The following is a 14,675-nucleotide window of genomic DNA, read 5'->3' as shown; positions in this document are numbered from 1 at the left end:
TACCGGTGGTACAAGCTCCTCCGTCACTGCTTTCGTTCGCGGCCCGGATCTCGCTGGAGTTTTATTCTCTCCCCCACGTAACACACCGCGTCAAACTACACCTCCGCCGCGTCACTCACCAACACTCCGCTTCTCCCAGCCGCCCGGGCCACAGGCAGCAGCAGCCGCCGCCGACTGAGGAGCCGCAGCCAGGGAGCCAGCCAGCGCCGCCCAGTGCCGAGTGCGCAGCGGCCGCGCACGGAAACAGCCGAGCTCAGCCCGGAGCAGCTCGAGCGGCCCCGCCCCCGCGGGGGGGGGGCGAAAATTGCCGAAGACTTTCGGGCTCCTTCGGGCGAGGCGGAGGGCCTGTGCCGGGAGAGGGAAGGAGAAGGTGGGCCGAGACCCGCTGTGGGAGGAGCGGTTCAAGCCCTTCCACGGCGTTCGAATGCATAAAACCGGGTGGTGGAAATTTGGAGGAAGCGGGGTTTGTGTGTGGCCAGGTGGGGAATTCCCGGGGTGTGGGTAGTGTTGAAACCCCCGCGCTAGCCTGCCCCTGCGGCGGTGAGTGGCGGGCTCTAGGGCGGCTGCTGCGGGGCGGGTCTGAGCTGCTGGCCCCGCGAGCCCGGGAACTTTCAAACGTTGGGACGCGCCTCCGGGGCTGCGACATGGCTGAAATGCGGGCGTCCTGCTGCTGCCCCTTGACCAACGACCCCGGGGCCTGGGGACTGCACTGGACTGACTGTCGGGAGGGGTCGGGGCGTTGTGGGCCTCTGTGGGAAGAGTTTTTCCGACCTCCCGCCTTTCTGAGCGCCTCGGAGAGCGCTGTGGCCGCTGGCCGAGCTGTTCGTTTTCTAGGATGAAGGTTGCGGAAGTCGTGACATCTCGCGGGGTTCAGCCCAGCAGTGAGGACAGGCAAGGCCCTGGGTGATTTCAGCCGCAGCCAGAGTTCTCAGAGCAGTGACCTGCCCTGACCGAAGCTGCTCTGCGACACTCGAAATATGTCCTCACTCCACCTGCCCACCTTCCCTCAGACAACATCCTGTGTCGCTTTCTTTTCTCAGCCGTTTCGTACAGCAGTGGTTTGCACCCCATACACCCTTTTCTTCACCCACCCATCCTGAGTTGACAGTGTGACTTCCGTGGCTTCCAAGCTACTGCAAACTGCTCTCCGAGGTCGCTCAAGGCCAACCATTCTCTTATAACTCTCCATTCTCTTATTTATTGAACCCTGCAGTCCTCTCCCTGGGCTTTAAAGTTTTTAAATTATTTTTGTTCATTCTGGACTCCGCCCCTTAACGACTTCTGTTCCCAAGAGTTGCCCTTCCTGTTCTCTTAGTTCCATCCCTGCTTTCTCAGAAACATTACACTGAAGAGTATCCTTTTATTTTTGGCTTTTCCTTTACAAGCTCTATCCCCACCAGTGTTTTAAACATGCTAATGTCTCTCATTTCTTTAAAAAGATTTCTCACCTCCTTAGATCACTAACAACTCCAACTGTTTCTTACCCCATAGATTTTCTCTCATATCCCACTGCTTTATCCTTTCTGGTCCACATTCTGTCCCTACCACTCACCTGAAGTGGCTCTGAATTGTTAACAGACAAGCTTCATGTCTGTGATACCAGATGGTTTTCAACCAGACTTCATCCCAGCATTTGACACTGCATCACACCCTCTTCCAAATATACTCTTCCCCTTGCTCTATACAGTTTTACATGTATTTGGTGTTTGCTTTTTAGCCATTTTTTTTTTTTTTTTTTGGTACCTGGAATACAACCCAGTGTCCAGGGGTGCTTTACGACTGAACTACATCCCCCAAAATAGAAATACTTTTTATTTGAGACAGGGAGGGCAGGGGTCTCTAAGTTGCTGAGACTGGCCTGGAACTTGCAATCTTCCAGCCTCTGCCTTCCAAGTGACTGGGATTATAGGCACGTACCACCATGCTTGATATCATTCCCTCACTGTCTTTATCCAACTCATATATTGGAATCTGCTGATCTAAGCTCAGATCCTCTTTTTGAGTTCCACAATATTCACTTTACTAGGTGGTCCCTTCCAGTGCTTCAATACTCACTGTCAAAACTCTCCAATTCCTATCTCAGATCTTACCTTGAACTCTAGATTCACCAGTGACCTTTGGTATACTCTAGTTTGCCTAACTGGGGCATATCAAACTATAGTTTCCCTCCAAAACTCTCTTCCTATAGCCCCAGACTCTGTAAAGTGTGTCCTCCGGGGGTATTTGCTTGGTGCAAGTTAGACATGTAGAGCCCGTATATCTGCACTACGTATCAGAATTTCCAAATTCCTGAAAAAAAAAATGGATTTCTGACCTCTGTGATACCATACCACCTTTTCTCTTCCACTCTAGTCTAAGCTACTTTTGTCTCTTATTTGAAGTCTGAAATAACCTCTGTCCCCCCAAACTGCTCTTGCCTTATTCCAATCTATTGCCACACTGCTGCCAGAGTAATTTTAAAAATGTAAATCAGAACAAGTCATTACCCTTCTTAAATTCCTTCAGTGGCTTCCCTTTGCTAGCTGAACATTATATAAGCTCCATTATCTGGACTTGTCTTTTTTCTCAGCCTGCCCAACTGTCCACCCCTAACTCTCAGTACTTCAGCCATATTAATTAATCTTTCTTTTTTTCCAGGTATCGTTGTGTCATGTATCATGCCCCCTCTGCCATTTCCCTTTTCCCTACTAGCCTCTCACCTTAAGGCATTTACACATACCATCCCCTTTCCCTGGAATTCTTCTCTCAACCCACTCCCTCTACTGAACTTTACAGATTTATCATACTTATCATACTTTTATCCTGGAATTTCTTTGCAGGGAAAGACCATATCTGACTCACTGCCTTCTTTTCCTTTACCCTCCCCCCTCCCATCCCATCTTTTTAGGTTCAAATCTTGGCTCTCAGTGAGTTGTGGGGGGTGGTGCTATAATAAAATAACATAGACTGGGTGACTTATAAACAATAAATTTATTTCTTCTGGTTCTGGAGTTTGGAAATCTGAGATCAGGCTGCCAGCATAGTTAGGTCTGGTGAGGACCCTCTTCTAGTTTGCAGATAATGGTTTGTTCCTTATAGTCTCAAAATGATGAAAGAGGGAAGAGCTCTCTTGAGCCACTGATCCCATTCATAAACATTCATAAAAGCTCTACCTTTGGGCTGGGGCTGTAGCTCAGTGGCAGAGCACTTGTCTAGCATGTATGAGGCACTGGGTTCTAAGCACCACATAAAAATAAACAAAGGCATTCTGTCCATCTACAACTACAAAACATTAAAAAAAAAAAAAAAGCTCTACCTTTATGACCCAGTTACCTCCAAACTCACCATCTTCTTATGCCATAATATTGGGAGTTAAGGTTTCAGCATATGAATCTGGGGGGAACACAAATATTCAGTTCATTGCACTGGTTCAGCCACTTACTAGCTAGAGACTTTAGACAAATTGTTTACTCTTGTGCCTCAGTTTTTTCTTCTAAAATAAAAATGGTAATAGTGTTAATCTGATGATTAATGAGACAAACATGTAAAGTGTGTTAGGTCGGTGGCGACTTAGTGGCAACTTAGAACAAAGCAGCCCCGCACTGGAGAAGAACATCAATCAGATGCCAGCGGAAACGCCTGTCAATCAGCCAGATCTTCTGACTAACGCCTGTCAATCAGCAGGACCCCCTGGCCAATCCTGGAGTTCAGCCAACTCCCCTGACCAACTCCAAGGGGGCAAGGGACCCTAGAAACACCTTTTCCTGTCCCAAGCCCTTCCCTTCCTGCTGTAAGCCCCATAAAAGTCCAGTCCAGTCGAGCTTCCACGCGGTTTCTCCTCAGATCCTTTCCCTGTCCCCTCTGTGGATCGAGTTCCGCCCGGGAGTGATATCTCAATAAAGCCTATTCAGTGGCCCTTTTAAATCTTCCTCCTTTGGCCATTGCCTGCTCCGACTGATCTGACAAAGTGCACTTGGAACAATGTTTGGCATATAATAATTTTTAGTACATTTTCAAAATTGAGTTCATTATTTTCCTGCTCCTTTTCTTGCCCTGGCCCTATAGACAATACCAAAGTCTTGGAATGTTCTACCCATAGTCTATATTAATCCACCAAATATGATTTTTTTTATCCTAAGATTTTCTCATGGTTATTCTTCCCTTTTATTCACACTAATCTTCATGAAGTCCTTATCACATCTTTATTATTTTGCTAATCTTACATGCTTTATAATTGCAAACCTGCTTTCCTTCTTCACTTGTGCCATTCTGTAAAACCAGTGGGACTTAAGTTAATAAATCGTGTTCCTCTTGATTTTTGTTCTAGTGGCCTCTGCTCATTTAACTTGACCCATTCACTTATTCATTCAGTTATCCATTCATTCAAACTCAGGTTACTTTACTCAGTTGGATTTAGTCCAGATTTAAAATTCAGTCTCCTAATTTCATTTATTCTACTCCAACCTCTCCATAAAACAGACATGAACTGGAAAGGTTAAATATTCAGCATCCGATTTTTGTCTCTGGGACTTGGAAGCCACTTCATTTTAAAATTTATTTTCCCAATTTTGAAGCTATGGTCAATATTAAGGAGAAGAAACAGATCAAAGTAGAGGGAAGCACATGGATATAACTTAACAGAGTTAAATATAGATGAATATCTTGAAAGAGGCAGCAAAAAAGGGAAGGTCCCATGAGATGCTTATAAAAGTTTTCAAGGAGAAAGTAGTATATGAGAGCTTTTTGCTAACCTCGGCTTCCTTTTCCTGTTTTTTTTTTTTTTTTCTCCTGCTGTTGAATCTTATTTTCACCTTTACAAAGTTTCAGTTCTAGGAACCCTGTCTTTCCTAGTTCATCACCCCCTCATGACTTGATTTTTCTTTCCTACCTAACCCCAAGGCCATGATGACTTATTTATTCTAAAAATATCTGTTGAGCACCAACTTTTTACCATGTTTTTTTCTAGAAACTGGGGCCCTGGCAGTGAACAAAACATCATCTCTACTATCAAAAAACTAAAACCTTCAACTTCTCTACTGGACATTTGTTTTTTTTTTTTTTTTGGTTTTTTTTTTTTTTGATCACTTCTTTGTGCTCTCATCTAGTCTCATTATAAATACTATTGTCTATGTTGACAGTGATTAAAATTACCTTTTTTCCCCAAATCACTCTCCCAAACTCTAGACTCATTTAAATAACTACCTAACTCATATAACCACTAGAATATTGTTCCAGCTTGTGTTCTATCAGAAAGCAGAACCTGAGGCAAAAGTTTCCGTGCTGCTATTTTATTAAGGAGTCAAATCTCAGGGAAATAAGGGTGGGGAAAAGCAGTGTGAATCAGGGGAGAGGGTCAGGATTCAGTTAAAAGATTCAGTTAACTTGCCCTAGTGCAAAAATACTTCCACAAGAGGTGTATGTATAGACTCTTAAAAGGTAAAAAAGACCTGGGCATGAGGCAGAGCACTGTCGGGGGTCTACTACCTGAGTAGGTTGACCAGTGGCTGAAGGCCCCCAGGCAAGCAAGACCAAGGGGAACTGAGGTGCTATAGATTTCCACTAGACCTTAAATTCAATATGTCCAAAGTAGAACCAGTTGTCCCCTTCGCTCCTACACCTACAGACTTTCCCACCTTAATTAGTGAGATTAAAAAAATCTTGATTCATCGAGCTCTCCTTTCACCCAAATATATTCCATCAGGAAACTTTATGGGTATCTTCAAAATATATCTCAAACTAATGACTTACCACCACTGCAAGTGAGCCTGGTACACGACACCTTCATCTGTTGCCTGGGTTAGATGCAATGGCATCTTAAGAAGTTCCTCTGCATCTTGCTGCAGCCCAACTGCACTTCTGCCTCAGCACCTTGGCCGTTCTAATGCTTAAAATGCTTTTTTTCCCTAAACAACCAGAGAGCTAACTCCCTCACCTTCAAATCTTTCCACTGAGAAGTTTTGAAATTCTCATAACAACTTAAAATTACAACTGATACTCTCCTCAACAATCCCATATACATTCCAGTTTTCCAAAATCCTCTTACCTGTTAACCTCCCCCAACACCCACACCCATGGGGCTTACTGCCTTCAAACATACTAACATATTTCTTTATATGATTAATGTTGACTGTTTCCCCTGCTAAAATACAAGCTTTAAAAACCAGAATCAGCCAGGTGTGGTAGTGCACACCTGTAATCCCAGTAGTTCAAGAGGCTGAGACAGGAGGATCAGGAGTTCAAAGCCAGCCTCAGCAACAGCAAGGCGCTAAGCAACTCAATGAGATCCTGTCTCTAAATAAAATACCAAAATAGGGCTGGCGATGTGGCTTAGTGGTTGAATGCCCCTGAGTTCAATCCCTGGTACCAAAAAATAAAAAACAAACAAACAAAAAATAGAATCTTTGGAACCAAGCCCTGACATAATAAATTTTCAATATATATTTGTCAGATGAATTTCCAACCTGCCTATCTTCAGTCTAGGTTCATTTTCTTGATTATCCAATCAGTTAAAATGGAGAGGTATACAATAGCTTTCCCTTTTATTTGATAGCTTTTCATACAGTGTTAATATGATGGCTATCAAATATTTCTGGATGAGGTATCATTGAAATCCTTAATATCCCTCTATAATGTCAAAATCCCAAAATTCATGAATGACCCAAATGTCTCCACTAATAGACTGCTTAATTCATTTCTGTCCCATATATGTACATGCATCTCTTTTAACACTATGGCATTATAATTATTCATTCACTTGTCTACGTGCTTTATTGAACTGTGAGCTCTCTGAAGGCAAAGCTTGTTTTGCTGGATGTGTATCCCTAGTAGACTGGCGCATTATAGGTGCTTGGTGGTGTTTCTTAAATGAAAGAGTGAGTGGATGGTTAGAGTTTCTATGGGATTGGTCAAGGGGGCATGCCCTGTCCAGCTGATACAAGCAGCTGGTCCACTCAGTACTTCTTTCCCTCTAGTGTAGATGAAAGCTTGAGACCCTTCATAGTTGAAATCTTTGGGCAAGATCGCACCATTATCAATGCTTGTTAAGCGATCTTGTAATTTTAAGTTGATTCTCTAAATACAGAGAAAACACTGATCTCACAATTACTAGTAGTCTGTTTGCCAGTTAGAGTTCCTCATGTAAATTAATATATTGCATCTTTTAAAAAAATTTATAGTTGTAGATGGACAACATGCCTTTATTTGATTATCATTTTTGAATGTGGTGCTTAGGATCAAACCCAGTGCCTCATACATGCTAGGCAAGTACTCTGCCACTGAGCTACAGCTCCTAATATATTGCATCTTAACATTAACTTATTCTTAAGAAAACCCTGGAGAAACAAAAACTCTTGATGTCAACTTCCCCCTTCCAGCTACCCTATCATTTTGTTGTTGTTGTTCCTTTACAATAAATACCCTTGAGTTTTATATTCATTGTCCCAGTTCCTTTCTTCCATTTTTTGTTAAATCTACCTCAACTGGCTCTGGCACCCAGCATTCCACTGAAAGTACTCTCAGTGTTGCTGAATCCAGTGGCTGATTCCAGTCTCCATCTCACTTGGCCTGTCAGCAGCATTTCACACAACTGATGGCTCCCTCTTTCCTGGACATTGTCTTCCCTTACTTTGTAGTACACTTCACTCTCCTGGTTTCAGTCCTATACTGGCGACTATTCTCAATCTCCTTTGTTTACTGAGAAGGACTTTCTCTCTCTCTCTCTCTCTCTCTCTCTCTCTCCCCCCCCCCTCCCTCCCTCCCTCCCTCTCTCTCTCTTTTTCCTTTGCAGTGTCCTTAACATCTAGAAGAGTGCCTGGTGTATAGTCATTACTCAAATGTTTGTTGGATGAATGTAATTGAAATTCTAGATTTCATCTCTTGGGCATTTAGTTTGCACAAGCATGTCTTCCTTAGGCTGATTGTGTCTGGTGCATCTGTAAATACCGGGTTTCTTTTTTTAAAATTATTTATTTACTTGTTTGTTTGTTTATTTTTATGTGGTGCTGAGGATCAAACGCAGGGCCTTGAACATGCCAGGTGAGCACTCCACCGCTGAGCCACAACCCCAGCCCCTAAATAGCGGGTTTCTGTATTGCAGCCTGAATAATGGTGTCTCCATCAAAGTAGTACCTTCTTGTGGGCTTTTCTAACAAGTTTTCTTATTATATGTCTGCCTCTCTGGGTGGAGTCTAGAAGATAAGGAGAGAAGAAGTAAAAGACTGTTTTTTCCTTATCTTTTTTGTATGAGGTGGATTTTTTTTAAAAATTAATAATTCAAATTTAAATTATTTCTAAATGGGTAGAAATTTAGTTCTACTTTGTCTGACTAGTTTGTTGGTGTGTGCTTCTTTGATGTGTATGTGTCCTATGTTTGTGTGTATATGTCTGATGGGGCAGTGCCTCTCAAACTGTAATTAGAAATAGTTTGTTTCCAATCTACAAAAAGACCAAGTACAGAAACAGTGTAAGCATCTATCATCTTTAATAGTAATTTGACAGAATATTTTTATGTCTTAAAATAAATAATACAAATTTGCAGGCTTATGTTTTCTATTCTTTGCATTTAAAAATATTTTCTCTGGCAATTCATTTTTTTATTGAATTTTACAAAAGTATTAGTTGGTCATTGAAAATTTTAAAAATTTGGTCCTTCCCAACTGTCTTAGAAACATTGGTTTGGGGTATGAAGGAAATGCTGTAGGATAAAAATATTTGAGAATTATTGTGATAGAACAACCAGAAAATGGCCAAAATTACATTTTCTGACTATCCTTTCCACTCCACAGTTATATCCATGAGAAATTAGATATAGAAAGAATAGAAGCACATTGAAGTCTTCACTCCCTGTCCTGCCTAATTAAGTTGTTTACAACATACTCCTCTTCCTCTACCCTGACCCTTCAATAAAGCACCTGGAAAGAACCCAAAGAAAACAGTAGTATTTTCCAAGAAGCCATGGGAAAAATGGTAGTTTCCAGGAAGCATTGGTAACCCTGACAAGGTGGAGACATTGAACTCTGCAAAGATAACAAGCTTACTTTTTTTGTAATCCCACCCAAATTCTTTTTTTTTTAAGAGAGAGTGAGAGAGGAGAGAGAGAGAGAGAGAGAGAGAGAGAGAGAGAGAGAGAGAGAGAATTTTTAATATTTGTTTTTTAGTTCTCGGCGGACACAACATCTTTGTTGGTATGTGGTGCTGAGGATCGAACCCGGGCCGCACGCATGCCAGGCGAGCGTGCTACCGCTTGAGCCACATCCCCAGCCCTCCCACCCAAATTCTGCATTTCTGACTGTATTATTCTCATATAAATGTTGTTAGTCACATATCCAAGGCATTACATTAGTCTAATCACACAAAATCAGTGAGGCTCTTGCCTTTTTAACTGGCTTATTAGGTTCTTGCCCCTTTCTTTTTGAGCTTTATGTCCATGCATAAAAAATCTACATTAAATATCTTTTGGGGCTTAAAAACTGATGCTTTACTGGGATAAAAGTAAAGAACAGTTTCTCACAGGATGTATTCCATAAGTTCCCAAGAACATTTCTTGTTAAGTAACATTTCTTTCAATATATGAATAAAAATGATAAAATGGTCAGTAATTCTGCCAGTCTAAATGCAGAAGTTCATACCCATCTTCCTAAAACTCTTCTGTGTTGGTTTTCCTTCAGTTATGAATGTCGTCGTGGTAACCCTGGAAAACAGAACATAGCAGACGCATGCCCTAACATGACCTAAGCTCAGGTACAGGAAACAGTGGTTCAAACCATGCCGGAAGCTGCATCCTATCTCCACAGACTGAAAGGCTATCACAGCATGGTAAACTTACAAGGTAGAAGTTCTTGTGTTTCCTAAAACTAATCTTTTTTCAGCTGTCCAATACTTATTGGGTAGTTTTCATGTTCTCCATTTTTCTCACACAAAGGCACATATCCATCAATAGCATCCAAAGATGGAGAGAGGGGAGTTCTGTATTTTCAAAACCTCTTCCAAAGATCTTTAGTTCCATATTTTCAAAACCTCTTCCCACCTTCCCGCTTCTGCAAGAATTTAGGAAGGGATTTCTTGTTTGTATATGTAAGAATAATGGGAAAGGGAAGAATAACATTTTGTTTGCTGTTGTTTTTTCACCTTAAGCTTAGTTTTTTTCCTATGACAGTGAGACTGTAAAATATTACCTCTCTTTTCAGGATCTGTCCTCCAGCTTTATGAAGGTGTAATTGACAAAAATTGTATATATTTACAATATGTAATGTTATATTTTGATATACTCATACATACATTATTAAATGATCCAATCAAGTAAAGTTTTCATCATCAAACACACTATTTTTTTGTGATGAGAACATTTAAGATTCACTTTCTTAGCAATTAAAAAATATATATATTTTTTAAAATATATTTATATTTAGTTGTTGATGGACTTTGATTTTAATTATTTATATGTGGTTCTGATAATCAAAACCAGTGCCTCACACATGCTAGGCAAGTGCTCCACCACTGAGCTATAACCCCAGCCCTTTCTTAGCAAGTTTTGAGTGGAAAATACATTATCATTTACTGTAGTCATCATTCTATACAAATAGATCTCTAGAGCCAAGAATAAATCTTCTCATTTATATACATTCTTAGGCAGCAATTGAGAATAAAAATTCAATGTCATGATTGTTCATAACCTTTTTTTTTTTTTTTTGGTGTAGATTTTTCTTAGCAAGGAATCTAGTCATGTTGACTGGATTCTTATAGTCTAGTATTTGATATACTTTTTTAAAAGCCAGTCAAACATGACAATGATACAGTGTGTGTGCTTGTGTATATCATACCTGTTACCTTGTTACCATTTCCAGGAAATGTCTTCTTGGCGACAGGACTTAGAGGAGGACACACACATCTATGTGTTTTAGTCAACTTTTTCACTGCTATGACTAAAAGATCTGACAAGAACAATTTTTCTTTTTCCTTTCTTTTTCTTTTTTACCATATGATTTATTTTTATTTTTTTTAGTCATACATGACAGCAGAATGTATTTTGACATATAATACATACATGGAATGTACATACATCAATCATATTGTCTATTCTATTCTGCTGCCCTTCCTATCCCTCCTTCTCCTCCCCTCCTCTCCCATCCTTTCTCTCTATCCAATCTAATGTGACACACTTTTTTTTTCTGACAAGAATAATTTTAATGGGGAAAAGTTCATTTGAGGGTTCGTGGTTTCAGAGGTCTCAGTCCATAGATAGCCTGCTCCATTCCTCAGGGTTTGAGGTGAGGCGGAACATCATGGCAGAAGGTGTGACAGAGGGAAGCAGTGATGATCAGGAAACAGAGAAACTCCACTGCCAGATACAAAATATACACCCCAAAGGCACACCCAGGGACCCACATCCTTCAGCCTCACCCTACCTGCCTTCAGTTACCAATCAGGGGATTGATTGATTGGGTTAAGGATCTCATAACCCAATCATTTCTCCTCTGAATGTTCTTGCATTGTTTTACACATGATCTTCTGGGGGACACCTCACATCCAAACTATAATATCTGTAGCTCTCCTGTAAAAGCAAAAAAAATATATATATATATCATTAGGGTTTTATATTTGTAGATCAGAAAAAACTCTTTATTCCATAGCAACCTATTGGTCAGAACAGATACATTTACAGTTCTGAGATCTGTTTAAGAGAACCCTTAGTATATATATTCTCAAACTATGAATGAGGGTTATAAATGGTGAAATGAAATTGAATTTGCTGGGTTCTCGTACGCTTCCAGCCCTCGATTTTAATAGTTCTGCTTCTTAATCAAAGTTCACAATCTCCCTAACTAGACTGTGATCTTCCAGAATAGACTACCCTTTTTGTCCCTCTTTTCTTTCAGTACAATGACCCTGGCCAGGTATACAGACTGAACTCGAAAATACTGTTATCTAGTATGTTACTGTCTGATACGGTGTAGATGTTACTGTTTCACATCTACTCTGTGGCATAATACTAAGTAGTTTTTGTTATTGTGGTTTTGAGCTGAGCCAAGTAGAATGCTTTTGTAATTGTGTGTCAGAGTTTCTGGTGCTTTTTCCAGGAAGCTGGAACTGAATTATTTTCAGAACTTTTATATAACTTAGTCTATCATCTTTAGTCCAAGATTAAACAAATACCGTATGTGCCTGTGGCCTACATTATACAAAATGTGAAAGGGTTACAGCTGAAACACTCCCTAAGTGGCTTTCTACGGCCAAGAATACTTTCTGGAATTATCCAAAATGTATGATGAAGCCAAAAGAGGTTTTTAAACACACCCTTTCTTCCCCTTAGGGTTTTCCCTAAGTCATCCCTTCCCTGTCAGAGCTTGCTGCACACACAGAGGCACAGCACTTGACAGGTGTTAGGAGCTACATTAGCCACTCAGGTAATTGTCTAACCCACTAGACTTTGTAAGTGTCTCAAGACCAGGAACCCTCCCCTTAGCCTCAATACCTCTTCTGGGCCTGTTTTTTGACCTGAACAGAGGGGGAAAAAAACCCACAAGACCCAAAAGACTGAAATAAGTAGCCTAAGTGGAGCAGAGAGAGCAGCCACAGCTTGGGGTGACATAACAGAGCAGTCATGGAAGACCCATGGTGAAGATGTGTTCTCATATTCTTACCAGGTGAGAAATTTCAGATCTCCCTCATTTTATTGTGCTTCTCAAATATTGTGGGGTTTCTGTGTTTATTTTACAAATTGTAGCAAACCCATGTCAAGCAAGCCTGTTCAAACCATTTTTTTCATGTGTCTGGGTCAAATGTTGGTGATTTTAACAATATTTCAAGTTTTTCCATTATTATTATTTCTGCTGCAGCGATCCATGATTCATGATCTTTGATGTTGCTGCTGTAGTTGTTTGGGGGCACCATGAATGTCCATCAGATAACAGGCCAACTGAGTCAGTAGGCCTTGCCTGTGTTCTCACTGCTTCACTGACTTGTTCATTCCCCATTCCTCTCCCTCTCCTTGAGCCTCCCTATTCCCTGAGACACAACGACATTAAAAAGAGTTCAACTAATAACCCATAAAGGCCTGTCAGCGTTCCAGAGAAAGGTAGAGGTTCAGGTCTCTCACTTTAAATAAAAAAAACTAGAAGTGATTACATTTAGTGAGGAATACAAACCACAAGCTGAGAAAGGTCGAAAGCCAAGTCTCTGATGCCAGTTAGCCTAGCTGTGAATGTAAAGGAAAGTTCTTGAAGGAAATTAAAAGCGCTACTCCAATGAACACACAAGTGATTTAAAAAAAAATTTTTAAAAAAAGCAAATAGCTTATTGCTGATGTTGAGAAAGTTTTAGTGGTCTAGATAGAAGATGAAACCAGCCACAACACTCCTTTCACCAAAGTCTCACCCAGAGCAAAACCCTCACTCTCTTCAAATCTGTGAAGGTGGAGAGAGGTGAGGAAGCTGCAGAAGAGAAGTTTGAAGCTAGCAGAAGTTGGTTCCTGGGGTTTAAGGAAAGAAGCCAAATCCATAACATAAGTTACAAGATGAAGCATCAAGTGCTGATGCAGAAGCTGCAGCAAGTTACCCAGAAGATAACTAATGAAGGTGGCTAAACTCATGTAGATGAAATAGCCATCTATTGGAAGAAGACACCTAGGACTTTAATAGCTAGAGAGAAGTCAATGTCTGGCTTTGAAGCTTCAAAGGACAGGCTTTCTTGTTGGGGGTAATCCAGTTAATGACTTTTAAATTGAAGCTAGTGCTTACTTCCCATTTACCAAATCTTAGGTCCTTAAGAATTATACTACATCTACTCTGCCTGTGCCTTATAAATGGAGCAAGCCTAGATGAATTTTAAGCCCATTGTTGAGACCCACTCCTCAGAAAAAAAAAATTCCCCCTCCTCCTCCTCCTCCTCCTCCTCCTCCTCCTCCTCCTCTTCCTCCTCCTCCTTTTTTTTCAGATGGGGTCTCACTATTTTGCCCAGTCTGTTTTCAAACTTGTGAGCTCATGAACTCATGAACTCAAGTGACACTTCCTTCTTGGCCTCCCAAGAAGCTGGGACTACAGGCACGTACTCCCTCGCATAGCTAAAAATAGATTCTTTAAAAAATATTACTGCTCATTGACAATGCACCTTGTCTCCCAAGAGTTCTGATGGAGCTATATGAGATTAATGTTGTTTTCATGTCTGCTAACACAACATCCATTCTGTAGCTATATATCAAGAAATAATTTTTACTTTCAAGTCTTATTATGAAATACATTTTATAAGGTGATAGCTGTCATAGATAGTGATTCTTCTGATGGATTTGAGCAAAGTAAATTGAAAACCTTCTAGGAAAGATTTATCATTCTAGGTGCCATGAAGAACATTTGTGATTCATGGAAGGAGGTCAAAATACCAGCACCAACATAAGTTTGATTCCATTAACATGAGGGTAACCCTCATGGATTGCATTGAGGGGTTTGAGACTTCAGTGGGGGCAGTAATAGCAGATGTAGCAGAAATAGCAAGAGAACTAGAATTAGAAGCAGAGTTTAAAGACATAACTGAATTGCTACCATCTCATAATAAGACTTTTGTGGGCGAGAAATTGCTTCTTATAGATGAGCAAAGAAAGTGGTTTCTTGGTGAAGATGCTGTGAACATTGTTGAAACAACAACAAAATACTTAGAATAATAACTAAAATTTGTTAATAAAACAGTAGCAGGGTTTAAAAAGATTG

The 14,675-nt window shown here is 40.7% G+C and overlaps 2 protein-coding genes across 6 annotated transcripts in view; one reads left to right on the top strand and one right to left on the bottom strand.

The window, feature by feature from the left end:
- The window catches only part of CREB1 (cAMP responsive element binding protein 1), a 64,720-nt gene extending 64,501 nt beyond the window's left edge, over nt 1-219 (bottom strand). For 3 of the 5 annotated variants that reach the window (XR_014018153.1, XR_014018154.1, XM_081262288.1), the window contains exon 1: nt 4-196. The gene's annotated coding sequence lies outside the window, so the exon portion shown is untranslated. Of the gene's footprint in view, nt 1-3 lie in introns of all 5 variants that reach the window. The other 2 variants (XM_081262289.1, XM_081262290.1) reach the window with 2 other exon arrangements.
- The window catches only part of METTL21A (methyltransferase 21A, HSPA lysine), a 93,389-nt gene extending 83,689 nt beyond the window's left edge, over nt 1-9,700 (top strand). Inside the window, exon 4 of the mRNA XM_081261870.1 lies at nt 9,645-9,700. Coding sequence (XP_081117996.1) covers nt 9,645-9,685 — 41 coding nt within the window. The 3' untranslated portion in view covers nt 9,686-9,700. The remainder of the gene's footprint in view (nt 1-9,644) is intronic.
- The last annotated feature ends 4,975 nt before the right edge of the window (nt 9,701-14,675 follow it).

Source organism: Spermophilus citellus (assembly GCF_964194105.1).
Source record: "Spermophilus citellus genome assembly, chromosome: 11".
NCBI lineage: Eukaryota > Metazoa > Chordata > Mammalia > Rodentia > Sciuridae > Spermophilus > Spermophilus citellus.
Note: the sequence above shows the minus strand (reverse complement) of the source record. Positions and strands in the feature narration are given on the sequence as shown.